Genomic DNA, 21700 nt, shown 5'->3' with positions numbered 1-21700 from the left:
TTCGTTTCGCAAAATAGTGTAAGCCTAAATGTCTTAACTAAGGCAAAACGACATGTCACGTACATGAAATACGAGAATCGAACGAAACCTCCACCTCCCCCTGAAATCTTACTCTCCCCGGTTCCATGTATAATCAACTATCTGACGAATTGAAATTATATTTTTTATTACCTCAGTAGTAAAAGACCTAAAGAACTTTACTAGCAGACGTTTTAGCTCACGTTTCATTTGATTACGTAATGGTCTAAGATAGTGTTTTTCTCCATTTATAATCTCAGCAATGGAAATGTAATTGGAGCAAAACGTGAGTCACTATTGCGTAAGTGGCATCACTCGTGCAACTGCATGCTGTATGAATACCAGCACGATGGCGTTCGTGCCAAAGGAAGATTCCAAATGTACACACAGTTCGCTTGAAATATTTCTTATGATCATTCTCACTCGTACTTTTTCTAGACGTGAGCCAAAACGTCAGCTGGTACCCAGGATTGAAAAAGCTAAGTCAAGTCAGTCTTGACTACGAGTTTGTTATTTTACTTTACTATTTTTTGTAACTTGATAGTTTATTTTGTAAAGCTCTTTAGGTCTTTTACCACTGAGATAATAAAAAATATAGTTGGCATGCTCTCGCATTTCATTTCGTGAGATGGTTGATTATACATGGGACCAGGGAGAGTAAGATTTCAGGGGGAGGTGGAGGTTTCGTTCGATTCTCGTATTTCATGTACGTGACATATTGTCGTTTCGCCTTAGTTAAGACATTTATGCCTTTTTTTAGATGGTTTTAGGTTTTAGATAGTTTGCGTGTTGTTCTAGATGTTTTTGAGGTGGTTGTAGGTCGTTGTTGACATTTTTGAGGTGGTTGTAGATGGTTGTAGGTGGTTTTAGGTGGTTATAGGTCGTTCCATGTTTTAGTACTTGCCGGTGTCCCAGCGTATTTGGACCCTCCTAGATTTGGACCCCCCGGTCCAAATCCGCCAGCGGATATGGACCACCCGGTCCAAATCCGCCAGCGGATATGGACCCCCTCCGCGGATTTGGAGCCCCCAACAAAACTGAGTGAAAACATCATCCTTAACGTTCCAGTGCGTACTTAAGTATGTTTTTAATTCAAAATATGCGTATCGTTCATGCATACGAACTGGCATTCCGTCGGATGTTTCTTTTGACCAAGGGAAAATGGGCAAGAATTTAGTTTAATGTCTGGAGAGGTCTCGTTTTTGAACCTTTTCCGCGATAGTCGAACACCGCTAGATTCAATAAGAGACAAACTTGTGACACCAACTTATTTTGTCATTGTTCAATGCCCGAGTGTTGGGACGACATGGTACAGTGCAAGTTGTGCGAGGAAAGGTTACACATGAGCTGCGGAGGGCGAGTGGCTCTGCATTGTCTGCAGATTGCCAGACTCTAGACGTCTTCGTAATTGTTAAGGTGTTAAGGTTATTATTTTAGAAAATCAGACTGAGTTATTTTTGTGACTGGACGCAATAGTCTCCACTATTGTTATGACGTTTCTTACCAATGTTGATTCGCATCAGAAGAAGCAAAAATTTATTGTAACAATTTCAATAGTTCGAATGCAGTAGTTTGTTCACATCTAATTCTTGCGTATACTGTGCGACTCGCTATAATGATGCGGTAGAACTGGAACGAAATGGCTGTTTTGTTTGTTTTTTTTTTTACCCTTATTAAGGAAATGTTGTGTTGACATTGAAAAGAACATCAACAAAAAAGCTTGCAAATAGAATTTGTTACCAAATATGATACAAAGGATGCTTAAAAGGAAAGTTTGGTAGGGGGGTCCAAATCTGCGAAGGGGGGTCCATATCCGCTAGCGGATTTGGACCGGGGGTCCAAATCCGCGGGGGGTCCAAATCCGCTCTGACACCGGATCAGCGTATGTCGAAAAGGTTGGATGGACTGATATGCCTGTGAAATCCACTCGTCCGACATTTTTTACGATCGTCGTTTATCGGTCAGACGTTCTTATCCTTGTTACACATTACAATATTACGGTACTTGTTTTAAAGTTTTTGGTGCAGACGTTCTCTTTCTTACGTGCCAGACGGAGTTATTTGTCCGAAGATTAATCAACTTAGTGGCGATCTAATCGAAAAACAGTCAATCTAGGGTCAACCAGGGGTTGATAGCCTGTTCTCTGAAGCTTCTCCTAACGTATAGCCTTGCTTAACAATCACGTTCCATCTGAAGTTAGGATAAGTTGCTATATTAAGCACTGTCCAATAACACGAAACAAGAGACGAGACGAGCTTGTTGTGGTACTGCTCAAACTTTTTCCCAGCGACACAGGATCCGCGTCACTAAGACACCCCATGCACACCACTAGTACGAAAAAGCAAGTCATCGTCTCGAGAAAATTGCCGCCGAAGATTCACTGTCCTTGGGTGTAGCTATCGCGATGATACCTGATCATGTGAAACTCGGCAATCGTACAAGGTCAGCTTATTGGCCCCGCATAGTTCATCATCGGATCGGTGCAAGCCTCATGACAGTAGTGATGCAACCTGCTAGCGCATCTCCCAACGTCGTTCCTAGTGAGTGAGGGTCCATGCATTGTTTGAAAAGTAGAAAAATAATGCGCCCAAGCGAACCTTGAGATGAACTCGCACTCTCATACAGCAATTAAACAATGATGAATTAAAGTTCTTTGTTCTTACCTCAAAGAAACTAATGTAAAATTTAGGTGCATAAATTTATCCTATTGTAAATTTTTAGGCAAGAGAATGGGGTGGTAGAAATGTAAAATACCTAAATTAGGCCTCAAATATATAATATGGAATTAATTTTCAGGCGAAAACCCTTGTCAGACGACCCAGTTTCTAGTTGCCTACTTGGACAAGGCGGTGGGGCGGAGAGGGGGGAGTGGGTAGAAGGGGGAAGTTGTTCAAAATTCAACTTTATTGTGGCGAAGATTGCACTTAACGGTTTAGAGAAAAACAAACAAACAAAATAAAACAACAAAAAGATGTTATAGGTCTGGAAGAGAGGAGAAAGGAAAGGTTAAATAGCAGAAAAATGGCAAGCTAGAGGTATGTAGAGCCTGACGCCATACAGTACACAATCATGGAGGCAGTTAGTAACAATTACGCGGTATTCAAGACGTATCTAGCGACTAAGGGAACGGCCAGGTTTGAATTCTTGACCTTTTTCCACGTTCAGGGAATCTTAGTACCGCTACCTCCATTTTTATATTACTTTTGTATTTCTCAAAGAATAACACGCAACTTAAGTATCGCTATTCCAATCTCCTCACCGCAGGGTCGCTGGAACGAAAATTTACTACGGCGGACTTGAAAACCCAAATTTTCAGAGCTAAATATTTCCTTTTTCCTCGGAAAGAAACAGGTACAGACAGGAGTAATGAGGGGATATAAACACTTTTTTTGACAAAGGAGAAATGAAATCATTATTTGGTATATACACTATGGCTGAATGCCATATAGACGACAAAATGGCTGACAATATATATGCTATAAGATTCATGTAAGACGTACCATATGTCCTAGTTAGCTTTATTCTTCCACGTTAACCCACATCTACCCTAAGTTAGCCATGTTCTACCACGTTAACCCACATCTACCCTAAGTTAACCATGTTCTACCACGTTAACCCACATCTACCCTAAGTTAACCATGTTCTACTACGGTAACCCGTACAAAGGAGAAATGAAATCATTATTTGGTATATACACCATGCATGGCTGAATGCCATATAGACGACAAAATGGCTGACAATATATATGCTATAAGATTCATGTAAGACGTACCATATGTCCTAGTTAGCTTTATTCTTCCACGTTAACCCACATCTACCCTAAGTTAGCCATGTTCTACCACGTTGACCAACATCTACCCTAAGTTAACCATGTTCTACCACGTTGACCCACATCTACCCAGAGTACATTTATACATTTAACTATCATCAACAAGAGTCTATTATCCCCTGCTTATTATCATTGCAATGACATCGATATGGCAACCTTTGTTACAGTAAACTTGACTTTGAAGTCCATAACAAAACTATATCTACATATGTAGACATCGCAACGGAAAATAAATAGAACTGTGCACTAATCAGGTTGGTCTGAAGTACGACTTGTTAATCACGAGTATGATTAGAGACAGAATTGGACGACACGAATTAGTCAAAACTATGACGAATATGAGAAAGAGACTAGACATCACTAATGCATTTTTATACAAAAAAGAAACAACGGTTAACTCGATAGTTGACACTTGCCTGTGTAAGTGTACAATGCGTGTCATGTGTGCGTGCTGGTGTGTTATATTTACACGACAACAGCACGCGCACATGACGCGCATTGTACACTTACACAGGCAAGTATCAACTGTCGTCTTATACTGTCAAATTACAAGTATGACGGATACATTGTTCTATCGGTGCTCGATTATGTTCCAGAATTTTGTTAAAGTTATGACTAGTAATGGTAATAGGACTGGGTACAGTCTAATTCGGTCAGTAATTATACGAGTGATAACAAAATCGGACAATCGCATAAACCAGCTAGGGACGTTATGAAAGCTCATTGTGATTTCAATTTGGCAATAAATTTACTTGCCTTATGTCAGCTCTCATAAAAAGTGTGTGTGTGTGTGTGTGTGTGTGGGTATTGACGAGACATATATTTTATTTGAAGTTGAACGTATGGTAAATAGGCAAATAGAGGGAATTATAGTGTCAAACTAAAATAATCCCGAGAAATGTAGTCTGGTATATTACATTAGACTATTTCTAATAAACCGTCTATCGCAACAAACTGATATAAATTTCAAGGGAACCTAGCAAGGACGACTCAACCACCAGGATTCAATTATAACATTTCGTCGGTCGGCTTACATACCTGAAGTATAGATTTGGTAATAGTGGAAAGCGATGTATATGGCGTGGTACTCAATGGACTATCAGGCACAAATGGAACGACAGGTGTAGAGCGACTTGAGGTAATGGTGATAATCGAAACTTTAAGGACGTTACAACACACTTTCATCACCAAGTCTCCGATTTCACGATCAAACACACATTTCATTCTAAACTCATTAGCTCTTTCTGTAAACGTGGTTGTCGATTCCGCTACAAAACCCGATCGATCTGATATACAGTTCTGATTAGTAACGAAATTTCCTTTATACAGATATAAAAACAAAACAAAAACAAAAGAAAAGACAAAGAAAAGAAAAAAAGTTCTGGCCGGCCAGTTCCGCATTATAGTAGTCACCCTTAGTTACATAGTTTTTGGTATGAGCTCCCACTTTTAGTTGACCAATTTTGTGAGAGATGATCACTCCAAACCTTCTTCCAGTGCCTTCACTCAGAAATGATAACTGTAATAATAAAACCTTGCAATACTTTATTTAGAACCTTACTTTGTCCTGATATCAGGGGTGTTCTTCTCTTAAACAAACAAACCACACGAATGCTCGAAGTGGGATTTATCTTATCGTCGAGAACCCCATCACCCTTCCCGAGGTTTCTTAGCAAAACTTCTGCGAAATACACCTGAGTACGGTATCGTTTTCCCCTGGAGAAAGTAATTAATCAATTCTTTTTGTAACTGCGTTATTAATTGAATTTCTACTCCCTTATTTTCTAAATAACCTTTAATTCATAAAACTCAGGACAGATGATTACCTCATGAGTTTTTAAATTACTTGACGATAAACGAGCAATCTTACACTGAAACGGGAGACGCAACGGACAGATAGGGGGTGAAGAAAAAAGGCTTAAGTCTAAAGGAATTGCAACGATAAAGGGCAACTTAAAACTAACCAGGAAATTATATTCCCACATTTCTGATGACGGATCAAATAATGAACTGCATTTCGTTTTTGCTAGTTCTAAGAATATCTTGTTGACAATATCCCAAACGTTGCTTTTCAATACCATGCAATGATACTCTTGTTGCTGATAGTTAAATATATAGCTTGACTGTTTTCTAGCCACCTATAGAGCCACTTGAGAGAAGGCCGTCAAACCCTTAACACCCTATTTCTTAAACAAAACTTCCTACGGTTCACGGTATCAAAAACCCTCTTTGCCTTTATAAATAAGAGGCCATTAATCATATCGTAATATATCAATATTGAAACCCTAATCAGTTGTCATGAGGGTGAAAGTGCAAAAACGTGCTTAACTCAGAGTATGTGCGGGTGAACAAACTTAAACGAGACTGACCTGAGTTAAGTGGGCCTAAACGTAAGAAAACAAGGTTAACTTGACGTATATGTCGGTCAACCAGAAAACACGAACTTAAAATGGGGTAGATTAGGGTAAACGTGATTAAAACGTGACTAACTCAGGGTAGATGGGAGATTATGAGGTAGAACGTGCATTCCTGAGAGAAGATGAGGGCGAACGTAGTAGAACGTGGGCTAACGTGGTAGAACATGGCTGACCTAGAGTACATGGGGGTTAACGTGGTAGAACATGGCTAACTTAGGGTAGATGGGGGTGAACTTGGTAGAATATGGGCTAACGTGGTAGAACATGGCTGACTTAGGGTAGATGGGGGTTAACGTGGTACAACATGGTTAACTAAGGGTAAATGTGGGTTAACGTGGTACAACGTGGTTAACTTAGGATAGATAAGGATTACCGTGGTACAACTTGGTTAACTAAGGGTAGATGGGGGTTAACATGGTACAACTTGGCTTACTTGGGGTAGATGTGGGTTAACGTGGTACAACGTGGTTAACTTGGGGTAAATGTAAGTTAACGTCGCACAACTTGGTTAAATTAGGGTAGATGTAGGTTAACGTGGTACAGCGTGGTTAACTTAGGGTAGATAAGGGTTAACGTGGTACAACGTGGTTAACTAAAGGTAGATGTGTGTTATCGTGGTTAACTTAGGATAGATAAGGGTTAACGTGGTACAACGTGGTTAACTAAGGGTAGATGTGGGTTAACGTGGTACAACATGGTTAACTAAGGGTAAATGTGGGTTAACGTGGTTAACTTAGGATAGATAAGGGTTAACGTGGTACAACGTGTTTAACTAAGGGTGGATGGGGGTTAACGTGGTAGAACTTGGCTTACTTGGGGTAGATGTGGGTTAACGTGGTACAACGTAGTTAACTAAGGGTAGATGTGGGTTAACGTGGTAGAACATGGTTAACTTGGGGTAGATGTAAGTTAACGTTGTACAACTTGGTTAAATTAGGGTAGATGGGGGTTAACGTGATAGTACATGGTTAACTAAGAGTAGACATGGATCAACGTGGTAGAACATGGCTAACTGAGTAGATGTGGGTAAGCGTGGTACAACATGGCTAACTAAGGGTAGATGTGGCAGAACATGGCTAACTTAGGGTTGATTTTGGCTAACGTGGTACATGGTTAACTTAAGGTAAATATGGGTTAACGTGGTAGAACATGGTTAACTTATGGTAAATATGGGTTAACGTGGTAGAACATGGCTAACTTAGGGAAGATGTGAGTTAACGAGGTAGAACATGGTTAACTTGGGGTAGATGTGGGTGAACGTGGTAGAACATGGCTAGCTTAGGGTAGACGTGGCTGAACGTGGTAGAACATGGCTAACTTAGGGTAGATGTGGGTTAACGTGGTACAACATAGTTAACTTAGGGTAAATGTGGGTTAACGTGGTAGAACATGGCTAACTTAGGGAAGATGTGAGTTAACGAGGTAGAACATGGTTAACTTGGGGTAGATGTGGGTGAACGTGGTAGAACATGGCTAGCTTAGGGTAGACGTGGCTGAACGTGGTAGAACATGGCTAACTTAGGGTAGATGTGGGTTAACGTGGTACAACATAGTTAACTTAGGGTAAATGTGGGTTAACGTGGTAGAACATGGCTAACTTAGGGAAGATGTGAGTTAACGAGGTAGAACATGGTTAACTTGGGGTAGATGTGGGTGAACGTGGTAGAACATGGCTAGCTTAGGGTAGACGTGGCTGAACGTGGTAGAACATGGCTAACTTAGGGTAGATGTGGGTTAACGTGGTACAACATAGTTAACTTAGGGTAAATGTGGGTTAACGTGGTAGAACATGGCTAACTTAGGGAAGATGTGAGTTAACGAGGTAGAACATGGTTAACTTGGGGTAGATGTGGGTGAACGTGGTAGAACATGGCTAGCTTAGGGTAGACGTGGCTGAACGTGGTAGAACATGGCTAACTTAGGGTAGATGTGGGTTAACGTGGTACAACATAGTTAACTTAGGGTAAATGTGGGTTAACGTGGTAGAACATGGCTAACTTAGGGAAGATGTGAGTTAACGTGGTAGAACATGGTTAACTTGGGGTAGATGTGGGTGAACGTGGTAGAACATGGCTAACTTAGGGTAGATGTGGCATAACGTGGTAGAACATGGTTAACTTAGGGTAGATGTTCGTCAACGTGGTAGAATATGGTTAACTTAGGGTAGATGTTCGTCAACGTGGTAGAACTTGGCTAACTTAGAGTAGATGTGGGTTAACGTGGTAGAACATGGTTTACTCTGGGTAGATGTGGGTCAACGAGGTAGAACATGGCTAACTTATGGTAAATGTGGGTTAACGTGGTAGAACTAGGCTTACTTGGAGTAGATGTGGGTTAACGTGGTAGAACATGGTAAACTTGGGGTAGATGTGGGTGAACGTGGTAGAACATGGCTAACTTAGGGTAGATGTGGCATAACGTGGTAGAACATGGTTAACTTAGGGTAGATGTTCGTCAACGTGGTAGAATATGGTTAACTTAGGGTAGATGTTCGTCAACGTGGTAGAACTTGGCTAACTTAGAGTAGATGTGGGTTAACGTGGTAGAACATGGTTTACTCTGGGTAGATGTGGGTCAACGAGGTAGAACATGGCTAACTTATGGTAAATGTGGGTTAACGTGGTAGAACTAGGCTTACTTGGAGTAGATGTGGGTTAACGTGGTAGAACATGGTAAACTTGGGGTAGATGTGGATGAACGTGGTAGAACATGGTTAATTTAGGGTAGATGTTGGTCAAAATGGTAGAACTTGGCTAACTTAGAGTAGATGTGGGTTAACGTGGTAGAACATGGTTTACTCTGGGTAGATGTGGGTCAACGTGGTAGAACATGGCTTACTTATGGTGGTTGTGGGTTAACGTGGTAGAACTTGGCTTACTTGGAGTAGATGTGGGTTAACGTGGTAGAACATGGTTAACTTAGGTTAGATGTTGGTCAAAATGGTAGAACTTGGCTAGCTTAGAGTAGATGTGGGTTAACGTGGTAGAACATGGTTAACGTAGGGTAGATGTTGGTCAACGTGGTAGAACTTGGCTAACTTAGACTAGATGTGGGTTAACGTGGTAGAACATGGTTAAGCTAGGGTAGATGTGGGTTAACGTAATAGAACATGGTTAACTTAGGGTAGATGTGGGTCAACGTGGTAGAACATGGTTAACTTATGGTAGACGTGGGTAAACGTGATAGAACATGGCTAACTTAGGGTAGATGTGGGTTAACGTGGTAGAACATGGTTAACTTATGGTAGAAGTGGGTTAACGTGGTAGAATATGGTAAACTTAGGGTAGATGTGGGTCAACGTGGTAAAACATGGTTAACTTAGGATAGATGTGGGTCAACGTGGTAGAACATGGTTAACTTAGGATAGATGTGGGTCAACGTAGTAGAACATGGTTAATTTAGGGTAGATGTGGGTTAACGTGGTAGAACATGGTTAACTTTTGGGTAGATGTGGGTGAACGAGGTAGAACATGGTTAACTTAGGGTAGATGTGGGTTAACGTGGTAGAACATGGTTAACTTAGGGTAGATGTGGGTTAACGAGGCAGAACATGGCTAACTTAGGGTAGATGTGGGTTAACGTGGTACAACATGATTAACTTGGGATAGATGTGAGTCAACGTGGTAGAACATGGCTAACTTATGGTAGATGTGGGTTAACGAGGTAGGACATGGCTAACTTTGGGTAGATGTGGGTTAACGTGGTAGGACAAGGTTAACTTAGGGTAGATCTGGGTCAACGAGGTAGGAGATGGCTAACTTAGGGTAGATGTGGGTTAACGTGGTAGAACATCGCTAACTTAGGGTAGATCTGGGTCAACGTGGGAGAACATGGTTAACTTAGGGTAGATGTGGGTTAACGTGGTAGAACATGGCTAACTTATGGTAGATGTGGGTTAACGAGGCAGAACATGGCTAACTCAGGGTAGATGTGGGTTAACGTGGTACAACATGGCTAACTTTGGGTAGACGTGGGTCAACGTGGTAGAACATGGCTAACTTATGGTAGATGTGGGTTAACGAGGTAGGACATGGCTAACTTTGGGTAGATGTGGGTTAACGTGGTAGAACATGGTTAACTTATGGTAGATGTGGGTTAACGTGGTAGAACATGGTTAAGTTAGGGTAGATGTGGGTGAACGTGGTAGAACATGGTTAACGTAATGTAGATGTGGGTTAACGTGGTAGAACATGGCTAACTTATGGTAGATGTGGGTTAACGAGGCAGAACATGGCTAACTTAGGGTAGATGTGGGTCAACGTGGTAGAACACGGTTAACTTAGGGTACATGTGGGTGAACGAGGTAGAACATGGTTTTCATTTTGGGTAGATGTGGGTTAACGTGGTAGAACATGGTTAACTAATGGTAGATGTGGGTCAACGTGGTAGAACATGGTTAACGTAGGGTACATGTGGGTGAACGAGATAGAACATGGTTAACTTTGGGTAGATGTGGGTTAACGTGGTAGAACATGGTTAACTTAGGGTACATGTGGTAGAACATGGCTAACTTAGGGTAGATGTGGGTTAACATGGTAGAACATGGCTAACTTATTGTAGATGTGGGTCAACGTGGTAGAACATGGTTAACTTAGGGTACATGTGGGTTAACGAGGTAGAATATAGCTAACTTATGGTAGATGTGGGTTAACGAGGTAGAACATGGCTAACATAGGGTAGACGTGGGTTAACGTGGTACAACTTGGTTAACTAAGGGCAGATGTGGGTGACCGTGGTAGAACATGGTTAACTTAGGGTAGATGTGGGTAAATGTGGTAGAACATGGTTAACTAAGGGTAGATGAGGGTTAACGTGGTTGAACATGGTTAACTTAGGGTAGATGTGGGTTAACGTGGTAGAACATGGCTAACTTAGGGTAGATGTGGGTTAACGTGGTAGAACATGGCTAACTTAGGGTAGATATGGGTTAAGGTGGAAGAATAAAGCTAACTAGGACATATTGTAAGTTTTACATGAAGGTTAGAGCATATATATTGTCAGCCATTTTGTCGTACATATGGCATTCAGCCATGGCGTTTATTCCCTAAATTTAATTGTAGAAGCACTTTAAATTTCACAGTGGTTCTGTTTGAATGTGGCATACACGACTTTCTCAGTGGAGTTCATTTATGGCGGATGACGTCTGATTCATCTGATTTTTCTTTCATAATTTGTTATATTCCGTTAAACCTCCGGTGAAGATCTTTGTAACGAAGGCGGAGAATAAAATGGCTTTCAATAAATTTAACATTCCAGCTTCAGGGCAGATGACTCCATCGCAAAATCAAGGTAAGCAAGGCTCTCTCTTTTTGGGGATCCTGGATTGAGCAGGTGCTGATGTATCGAGACCTAACTCAGTCTTGGCGAAACGTTGTTACATAAGTTCATTTTGCAACCTTGCATTAAAGTTTTTGTAGTAATACTCGCCCTCAATGTTGATATATAGGCGATACATTCTAAGACCCAACTTATAGACCATTCCAAATTTCTGTCTCCCTTCTATGTCGATGCCCTGTCGTCTCACAGAAAAATAAAGTGCAATAACATGACAATGATAATCCAAGGTAGTCGATGCGGCAAGGTAACTTTTTTATTTAACTTGAAAAAGACCCTGTATACTGTGATGCATGGTCATGCAAACGGTGAGGTTGGTGCTGTGCGCCTGTATTGTTTGACTAAAGAGAGAGCACAAAAGATATATTCAGTGTTCTTCCTTATTTTAAGCATAACAGGTAAAATAAGTTTTCAAACCCGTAAAGGAATCCTTCTACCTGTTGAATTTTTAAGAATTCCAAGCAATTTCAAACGGTAATAAAGAGGTAGTACTGGCGGTAAATTTTACTGGTTACTGTCTGAAAAGGAGAACGCTATATATTGACACAAATTAATGTCGCTAGTCAGAGCTTTATGTTACCATCTAATCTCGCCATTGTCTTTCAAGGTAACTTCAGTCAAATACCAGCATCATTTCAACAGATGGGAGGTTTTCAACTCGGACAACCACATGGTGTTCAGGGTTTTGGTCCTCATCAAGGCCAGGTGAGATATCATAATTGTAAATATTTTAATACCTCCCCATTAAATTTATATTTGGTATCAGAAAAAACCCAGGATTGAGAATATTAAATTGTTTAAAAATCTAGACAAATTTTGTTCATTGAGTTTGAGCTTGTATTTATCTAGAGGCACACCTCTTGTACGTTTTATAAGCAAGGTTCTTTAGATGGCTTTGCCTTCAACACCTGCTGTTGAAGGATAGAATTTCGTGTACTTTAAGTCGATGTGCTTGATGTACACTCTGTATCCGTCAGTCTTCCAGTTGATAAGCTTACTTTTTTCCAATCAGTATACCAGTTTTAAAGTAATTGATATCAGTTGATAGTGGCTTGTTGAGTATCAATAGTTAGTCACCTGTCATCCATTAGTCAGCCACTAGTCAGTAAATTGTTCACAACCATTGATGGTTGGCCAAAATCTAAATTGTTTGTCAATATCATGACCAAGACACAAGCTAGCCATCAGTGGGGTGACTTGGTTTACCAGTGGCTGACTATAAATGATTTTTAGCTGACCATCAGCCGATCATCATCGGCTCTTATCAACTAAACTTTTGATCATCTACCTGTCAATAAATGCTTTACTTATAGTATCTGTGATATCAAGGATGTAAAGTTTGATGTGACCAAGAGATTTTATGTGTCGTTCTCAATTGTTTTTAGAGGTTTGCTGGTCCTCTTCCTGGATATCAGATAGGGTTACCCATGGGATCTCAAATGAGTCAACAAATGGGTCCTCAAATGAACTCACATGTGAGGTCTCAAATGGAACCTCAAATGGTAAATGTACCTCAGAGTGGTCTTCAAATTGGAGGATTTCCATCAAATGTGCAGCTGGGTCACCAGTTTCCAAAGCAGCAACAAATGAGGATGGATCAGCAAAGAAAACAAGCTGAAGAAAATGCTAAGAAACAAGAGGAGCTAATCAAGAAAAAGCAATTTGAGGCTCAACAACGCAAACGTCAGCAGTCTTTCACTGCCAAAAAATTGTCAAACCCAGATGCTTTAAACAGCTTGTTTGGTAAAAACAAAAATAGTGGAAATTCGTCAATTGCTGATTTAATTGGGCCCCTTGGCAAGGAGTCAGAATCCAAGTTACAAGCAAAAAAAGCATCCAGCATATGTAAGTATTTTTATGCTTTTAAAACTCATTTCTAGTGAAACAATATCAAAGATTTAATTTGTTATAACTGTGCTATATACTATCCATGTTAATAGTTTCCCGGCCTGGTGGCATTGCCACAAGTCAGTCTTCAGATCCCACTCAAGGCCAGTGGGGTTCAGGATTTATGACTTCAGGACATTTGAATCCCCAAGCGGGTCTGGTAAGCAGAGTGACATCTAATAAGCAACCTGATGACATGGATGACTTTGGGGACTTTTCACAAGGACCATCTTTTCCAGCCCAAAGTGGTGGTGGTGGTGATGCAGATTTCAGTGACTTTCAGGGAGCAGCTCAAGTAATGGCACAGGGTGGAGGTTTGTTATTTATTACTGTTTGGATTTTTTATTTTATTTTATTCACTTCAATTTTTTTTTTTACTTTTTTCTCATATATCATTGTTAAATTTCTTGTTAACTCTTTAATTCCCAAGATCTGATTAATTCTCCCCTTTAGCCACTACACATTTCCCCATAAATAAGTTACAAGAATGTGGTGTTAGATCAAGATAACAATTTTTACCTGATGAGTTTGTATATTCTCATAACCTGTTTGCTGGATAGTGTTTAGATATTATAGGAAGAAGTTATATGTTAATCTCTTCTGGGAGTTAAAGGGTTAAGTAACTTTATGTCTTGTAAATAGAATAAGAAAGGTGGTAAGTTTTTTTGATGTGAACTTTGTAATGGGCCTTGCTTACCACAGAGTATGGCTCAGTGGTGGAACATCAGAGCACGGAATCCAAAGGTCTAAAGTTTGATCCTTGTCCCAATTTTTTTTGTCCCATGCTTGTGACAAGACTTAAAAAAAAAACTCTGTCTCTAACTTTATTTTGTATCTACCTTTATTTAAAAGTGTGAGGTCAAGGATTTGATTGTTCTTTATTATGTTGCGGTAAAAAGTTTTACTGATGAAATTTATTTTATTTGTGACATGATACATAACATTAGTATTTCCTTCTTAAAAGGGAAGCATGCTCCAGAAACTATACAATGTATAATTGGATAACTGTTAGCATTTTTGGACTCTAATGAGAAACCTTATCTTTCAATATTGTCTTAAAATGTTTTAGAAATACAACTAGGGTTGCTTCCTTTTTTAATTGCTCAGCGACCTGTTCACTTTTCTGTGTCCCGGCAAAGTCTCACCTCTCTTCTCTCAGTCCTGTTTCCTCTGAAAAACATGAATTTGTAATCCCAGACAAGGCTCACAACCTGAATTAATAACCTTGTTTCCAACTCACTAAACCTACAGGTAGTTCCTTTCATGCTATGGGTTCAGGTGCACCAGCCTCTCCTAATGTTGGTGGCAACATGAATGTGTTTTCTCAAACTCAGTTATTCCATGGTACTATTGGAGAACCATCCAGGAACATTTTTGCCACCAGTTCTGCAAATCAAATTCAGCACAACAGTTTTCCACCTGCACAAAATATGTTGGCAACTTTATCTTTACATGGAGTGCAAACAACAGGTGTCTGTGCTCCAACTGCAACCTCATGGGTTGGACCTTCTGATGTTGCTCAAGGGAGCCAGGTGCCTCTTTTTGTGAGAGATTCCAGTCACAGAAGCAGAAGCATACACGGTGTATCTACCCAAGGAGGTCATATAACCCAGCTTGTGGGGACTAGTGCATCAGAGATGGTTTCTGATGTTGCCAAGAATACACCAAGTGGAGGAACAATGCCACTAACAGACACACATCATAAGCAAATTGGCATTGGAAATCAGCAAGGCACAACCTTCCCAATAAGCAAATTAGCCCCAGATAATGTTTATCCATCACCTACTATTGGCCATTATGGAGGTGAAACTGGTGGAGAGTCTAACTTGCAACAACATTCAACAGAATCTACCCAGGAAACAGGTCAGAATGTAAGCTCTCTTACAGAGCTAAAAATATGATGCTATTATCCTAGAATAATGAAATTCTATTATCAGGGTGTAGTCCCAACACAATTTTGTCATTCATGAAGGGTAACCATAGAACTGAGGAAATGATATGGACCTGAAAGAGAATGTTGTCACTGACAATTTTGGAAAGTAGTCTCATATTAGAAAATGATGTATTGTTCAGTAATATTTTCAAACATAATTCTCTAAAAGTAAGGTATTCAACATTTTCAATCAAGCCACAAAGTTGACAAACTTAGTAGATCATTAGCACTATTATGACTAGGGAGGTCTTGAAACTTAAAAAAAAATGCTGTTTAAAGTATTTTCAAGTGATGTTTTATTTTTATGTATCTTTCAGATACTGAAGCTGAAGACACAACTGAAAGGAAACTAGAGCTGTTGTATGGTGTAAGTCTTCCTGAGTGGTGTGTTCATGGTACAGACCTTCCAGGAATTTATAAAGAGATAGCAGAGAGAACAAGCAATCCATGTGATGATCTTATTGACACTAGTGGTTTGTTTCCCATCCTCATGGCTTCTGATCTTCCTCGTGACCAGCTTGGTCATATTTGGAACCAGGCTAATAGAGCAGTTCCAGGTCAGCTTAACATGTTGGAACTGAGAATTGTGTTAGGATTGGTTGCTCTGGGTCAGGTAGATGTTCATTTATTTTCAGTGTCATTACATAATTAACTCTTTGTTCTCCTACATATGTATTAGATGCATGTGGATTGGCATAGATAGTTTACAGATATTTGAAATTTCCTATATATCTGTCAAATATTTGCAAACATCTTTGCAGATATTCTGCAGGTATGAATTAAAAACCATTACAGAGAATATGCAGTACTGCAACAGATATGTGACAGATAGGTTTATTTGTAGCTGTCTGTTTGACATAGTAAAATCATTCAGAGGGGTAAGGGTGTGACTAAATTATGTCAAAGTTTCAACTGTTTTACAAATTGAAATAAGTTTATAAGTTTTATCCAATGGGATTTCTTCTCTATTTACTTTGTTTAATTGGGTATGAGCAGATTGTCAGGAAAACCTTTCATAAGTGTGGTTAGGTTTTATCAGCTATCATTGTCTTTTATATGTTAAATGATTGTGCAACAGTCATGTGTGGCCCTAGAGTTTGCAGAGTTTTCATGACACACTGATGTCATATTTCACATTCTTTGCTCACATAATGTATCACTTACATAACAGTAAATTAGCTTGCAATGCCAAACATAATCTGCTTACAGTTCAATATATTGTCTACCAGGAAACATCAGTAATAGTGTGTTATACTTCATTTACCATTAACAATCATGATTCTCAGACTGTCTGAATTTGCTCACTTACTTAGTCTTCAGTTGAATCAAGCAATCAACTCCACACTTTATATCAGGCCGTGCATTTATCTACCCAAATGTGTTGGGTCACTTAATTTGCATTACTTTACTTTACTTTACCTGCACAATACATTACCTGACCTATGTCAATGTGGCCAAAACATAGGAAATGAGTAAAAGACTGGTTAGCACTTCTATTGTTGTTATAGTGTATTACCTTTTTACATTATTACTTTTTTTTATCTTGGTATCCTTTTGTGAAAAATTATAGGCTGGTTTAAAAACAGAACGGCTTACTCTTGAGAAGTTGGGAACTTGTAAGGCTGCTCCTATTCCATCCATTCCTGAGGATGTGTTGCAGGTACAGGTGTATGTCTTACTGCATTGTGTGTACTAGTTAAACATTATCACAATCAGGTGGTATGTTTTTAATTCAAATAGCAGTTGATAGGAATAGTGAGTTAGACCAAACTGAGTTCTCAAATTCACAACTTACAGCTTTTTGCTGGTGATATTGTGGAAAGGCTTTGTAATTTTATATTAGTCTGAAATAGCAGGACAATGAGTTATGTGAAACAGTTTAACAAGTTTATTTCATTTTATTACATCTATTAGAATAAAGGGCGAGGCTGGAGTTTCTCAGAGTCGTTATATGAAGAGTCCAAAGATAGGGGATCTTTAGAGGAAAATATATCAATGGGACATCTTAGTGGTGCCTCCAGCAATCAGACCATTGACCCAAATGACAGGTATAGTGTATTTAGGGCTGTTTCTCAACCTGATGTGAGCAACATTGCAGCATCACCTTCAGTGGAGTCCAACGAAAGATTTGGGGTATTTCAATCCTCTGAACAACCTGCTGTTAATGCTCAGCTACAAAGTGGCGGAGTACCTCTATTTCAAGCTGGTTTTGGGTGGAACAAAAAAGAAGATGGCAATACTAATGAACACTTTCCTAAGGTAATTTAGTATTATCAACTGAGTTGATGTTTTGAGCATTAGCCCTTTGTCAGAGTGATGGTAGGTAACTGTGGGTTGTGTGAGTGTTTATATGCAGAAAATGGAGCTATGCTATAGATGGAAATATGGTGACAAGCAAACAAGAGTATATTGGTTTAATGAAAAGTACTTGTTGATACCATGGGGACTAAGAGTGCCAATTTGAAATATATTAAATTTTTGTTCTAGAGTTGTATGGCTTTCCAAACTGCCAAGATGTTGGAAAAGGCCACAAACTGCCATATGCTGCTTAGAATCATTAGATTGTCTAGCAACTGGTTTAGATGCATCCATGTTATTTCTTTCTATGTCGCAAAGGTGTTCTTGGAATTGGTCACCTTAAGTCGTCTTCCTGTTTCACCAATGTATAACTTTTTGCAATAAGTACAAGTTATGCAGTGGACAATATTGGTGAAGGTACACGTGAACTGATCAGTGATCTTAATGGATCTCTTGGGTCCTGACATTTTCTCTACATTATGAATGAAAATTCAAGTTTTGCATTGTGCATTTCAAAGTTCCTCATTGGTCATTAATGTGAAATAAAAAAAGTTGCTTAATATGTTGTTGTGATGTTTGAGATTACAAAAAGATAGTACTAGTCTCTGAATCATTTTGAATTAATTTAAAGTTTTTAAAAATGATAGATTTAACTGCGTGGTTGTAAGGGTGAAATGTCTGAGTGAATTGAATGTAATCAATAATTCCCTTCTCAACCATTTGTAGTGCTGATTTTCAATCAATTTGTTGAGTGTGGTGGTGGCCTGCTTGAACAACAGAAACAGAATAGCCATGTTTTGTGAAAACTGGCACATTGCCTCTGATTTTTCCTAAGGAAGCTGATAAACCTTCATGGTACTTTCTTTTGAAATAACAAGCATATCCCATATCCCATACCTTTAACCTTAGGTGTGATCAACCAAACCATGTTTGAACATGTGTTCCTCTTTCAATTTCATCCATAGGAGGATGAGTTTGGTGATTTCCAAGGCCAGACTTACCAGAATAAAAGTCTACAACAGGATGACTTGGGAAATTTCAAGAGCAACGCAACTTTATTCAGCATGACAACTGAGGTGAACAAAAACTCCCGCCAAAAAAAAGATAATGATTTTGGTAGTTTCCAGACAGGAAGTAGTCAGACAAGTCTAGGTTTCAATGATCCTCCTATGCTTACTTCAAAGTCCTCAGAGGAGGATTTTGGTGAGTTCCAGACTGGGAAGCAATCTGAGACTTTTCATGCTGCTCCTATGCAAGAGTCAAAAAAACAAGACCAGCTGCAAACCACTGTACAAGAATTTGAAAATTTCAAAGGGAGTGGAAACCTTGACAACAAGATTAAGACATGTGAAGTAAAGGAAGTTGAATTACCTCCCAGAGCAGCTCTCAGTAACTCTTCTGAGTTTGCAATAAGCAATGGTGACAACAACCTGGTGGGAATGGATGACTTTGGTAACTTTCAGCATAGTCCAGGACCGATTTCTAACAAAAGTGGTGTAAGTTCTAGTTCTCATGGTACTGAAAAGCTTGCTTCAGCCCTGGAAAAGTTTAAACTCTCCAGTCATTCTCCGCCATCTGGTTTTGGAGGTGTTGAAAGTCAAAGCTTGCCAAGATTTGAAGATCGAGGAAGAAAATTAACTGAAAGAAAAGAACAGGTTGATAATACCAAGCAGGAGTCCAAAGGAAACCAGAGCAGCTTTGTAGGTTTTCCAATGTTGGTCAGTGACCCTCCTCAAACCACTTGTTTGACTAAGGACAAAACTGAGGACAGATATGGTGCCATTAGAGATGCTGATTTTAGCTCTGGAGATGGAATTTTCAATGTTCAGCAGACAGCAGTGATGGAAGGTGCATTGGATGATGATGGATTTGCTGATTTTGGAGGCTTTGAGGTAGCTGACCAATTTAAGTCTGGGAACAACAATGACTTTGGGGAATTTAAATCTACAGATGCTTTACAGAGTCAGTCCTTTGGTGTGTTTGGAAATGCTCAACTGGATCTACAGCCTACAACAGCTTCTGTTGAAAATCATAATAATGATTTTGGTAGTTTTAACTCATTTGGCAAGACAAATCTGGCTAAACCTGCACCTGGAAAAGATGATCATGATGAATTTGGGGCATTTGGGTCATTTGTTACAGGTCCATCAAATGCTAGCAGCAGCAGACCACGTTCCTCTTCTAATAGTGACTCACTCATTAACTCAGTGTCATTGGAGCCTACAGAACGTTACAAGGTCCTTTCACATGATTCTGGGGTATGTTACATAGATTTTACTTTGTTGTTTTGAAATCAGCTGATTGTTAAGTACTTTCTTCAGTATAGTTAAATAATTTTTTTGTATATTAAAGTTCACACGGCAACCAGGTGGACAATCAGACATAGTTTGAAGCTACACTGGTTTGCAGATTTAATGAATGTAACCAAAGAAGTTACAATTCATAGACCCAACATTTCGACACTCCTGTCTAGTGCCTTCATCAGGGGTGATCTAAATGCTGCAACAAGAGGTCCTTTTATATGATCACTACTTAGCGGCCTTTTTTTTCTGACTAGGTGTAAATAGGCGTCAGGAAGCAGACCGCCATCGTCACAATTTAAAGGTGCGTGGGCGGAGTTAATGTGCCAAGCCTCCAAACAAAGGTGCTGGTGGTAATGCCAATTAGTGGTGATAATTTTAGAATTATCCCACCCAATTGTATGGTTGGTTAGGCAAGTATGCTCCGATAAAGCTGAATTTTCCTTTTTGCAAAGAAAAACCGCTTTTTGGTGCTCTTTTAACCGTGTACCAAACTGGCGTTTGGTCTGTCCGATGTATTCGTTGTCACAGTCATTGTAAGGAATAGAATAAATGGTGTCGGTTCGTTGTTCTTTCGTGACAGGATCCTTAGGTTTGGCGAAAATATGCCCCAAAGTCTGAAAAGGTTTTTGAGCAACTTTAACGTTGTGGCTATTCAAAATTTTCTTGATGGGTTCAGTAACACCCTGTATGTAAGGAATAACAGCAAAACCAGTCGCTGGTTCCCTTTCATCAAGAGCGTTACTATTTGTAACTGGTTTTTGGCAGTTATAGAGAAAAGTTTTTGTATAGCCATTTGCCTTTAGGACATTGGAAACATATTTCCTCTCCTCAGCCTTCGAATCGAGTGATGATGGTAGACAATCAGCCCTCCTAAGTAAAGTTTTGGCTACAGACTTCTTATGGCAAATAGGATGGTGAGAATCGAAAGCGAGGTATTTGTCGGTGTGGGTGGGTTTACAGTAGACACTTGTCTCTAAATTACCCTGAACCCCTCTGGACACATTTAAATCAAGAAAGGGCAAATGTCTTTTCTTTTCACGTTCGAGGGTGAATTGGATCGACGGCTCTACTGAATTCAAATGCCACAAGAGGCGCTCTGGAGGAAAGACTCAGAGAAGATGCTTCCCTAGGACAAAGAACTTCTTTGCCTGTGGAGGATATTATTCATCTGCTGTCTTTTTGCCTCAAAACCACGCAATTTACATACAACGGCACATACTATCAACAAGTTTTTGGTACAGCTATGAGTTCGCCTGTTTCTGCTGTCATTGCTAACATGGTAATGGAAGACGTGGAACAAAGGGCCTTAGCCACTTCACCGGTTAAACCCTTTTTCTGGAAACGATATGTCGATGATGTTATTTCTGCGGTATCCGGAAATGAAGTGGAGCGCCTCTTGTCGCATTTGAATTCAGTAGAGCCGTCGATCCAATTCACCCTTGAACGTGAAAAGGATAGACATTTGCCCTTTCTTGATTTAAATGTGTCCAGAGAGGTTCAGGGTAATTTAGAGACAAGTGTCTACCGTAAACCCACCCACACCGACAAATACCTTGCTTTCGATTCTCACCATCCTATTTGCCATAAGAAGTCTGTAGCCAAAACTTTACTTAGGAGGGCTAATTGTCTACCATCATCACTCAATTCGAAGGCTGAGGAGAGGAAATATGTTTCCAATGTC

General features: G+C 39.7%; 1 protein-coding gene across 1 annotated transcript in view; it reads left to right on the top strand.

The window, feature by feature from the left end:
• The first annotated feature begins 11233 nt into the window (after window positions 1-11233).
• Window positions 11234-21700, top strand: part of LOC113672615 (synergin gamma) — a 15250-nt gene continuing 4783 nt past the window's right edge. The window contains exons 1-9 of the mRNA XM_027188926.2: window positions 11234-11553; window positions 12206-12303; window positions 12984-13443; window positions 13539-13799; window positions 14737-15348; window positions 15736-16031; window positions 16989-17078; window positions 17333-17677; window positions 18682-19974. Of these exons, the coding sequence (XP_027044727.2) occupies window positions 11493-11553; window positions 12206-12303; window positions 12984-13443; window positions 13539-13799; window positions 14737-15348; window positions 15736-16031; window positions 16989-17078; window positions 17333-17677; window positions 18682-19974 (3516 nt within the window). The 5' untranslated portion in view covers window positions 11234-11492. The remainder of the gene's footprint in view (window positions 11554-12205; window positions 12304-12983; window positions 13444-13538; window positions 13800-14736; window positions 15349-15735; window positions 16032-16988; window positions 17079-17332; window positions 17678-18681; window positions 19975-21700) is intronic.

Source organism: Pocillopora damicornis, chromosome 4 (assembly GCF_964200805.1).
Source record: "Pocillopora damicornis chromosome 4, jaPocDami1.2, whole genome shotgun sequence".
Classification (NCBI taxonomy): domain Eukaryota; kingdom Metazoa; phylum Cnidaria; class Anthozoa; order Scleractinia; family Pocilloporidae; genus Pocillopora; species Pocillopora damicornis.
Note: the sequence above shows the minus strand (reverse complement) of the source record. Positions and strands in the feature narration are given on the sequence as shown.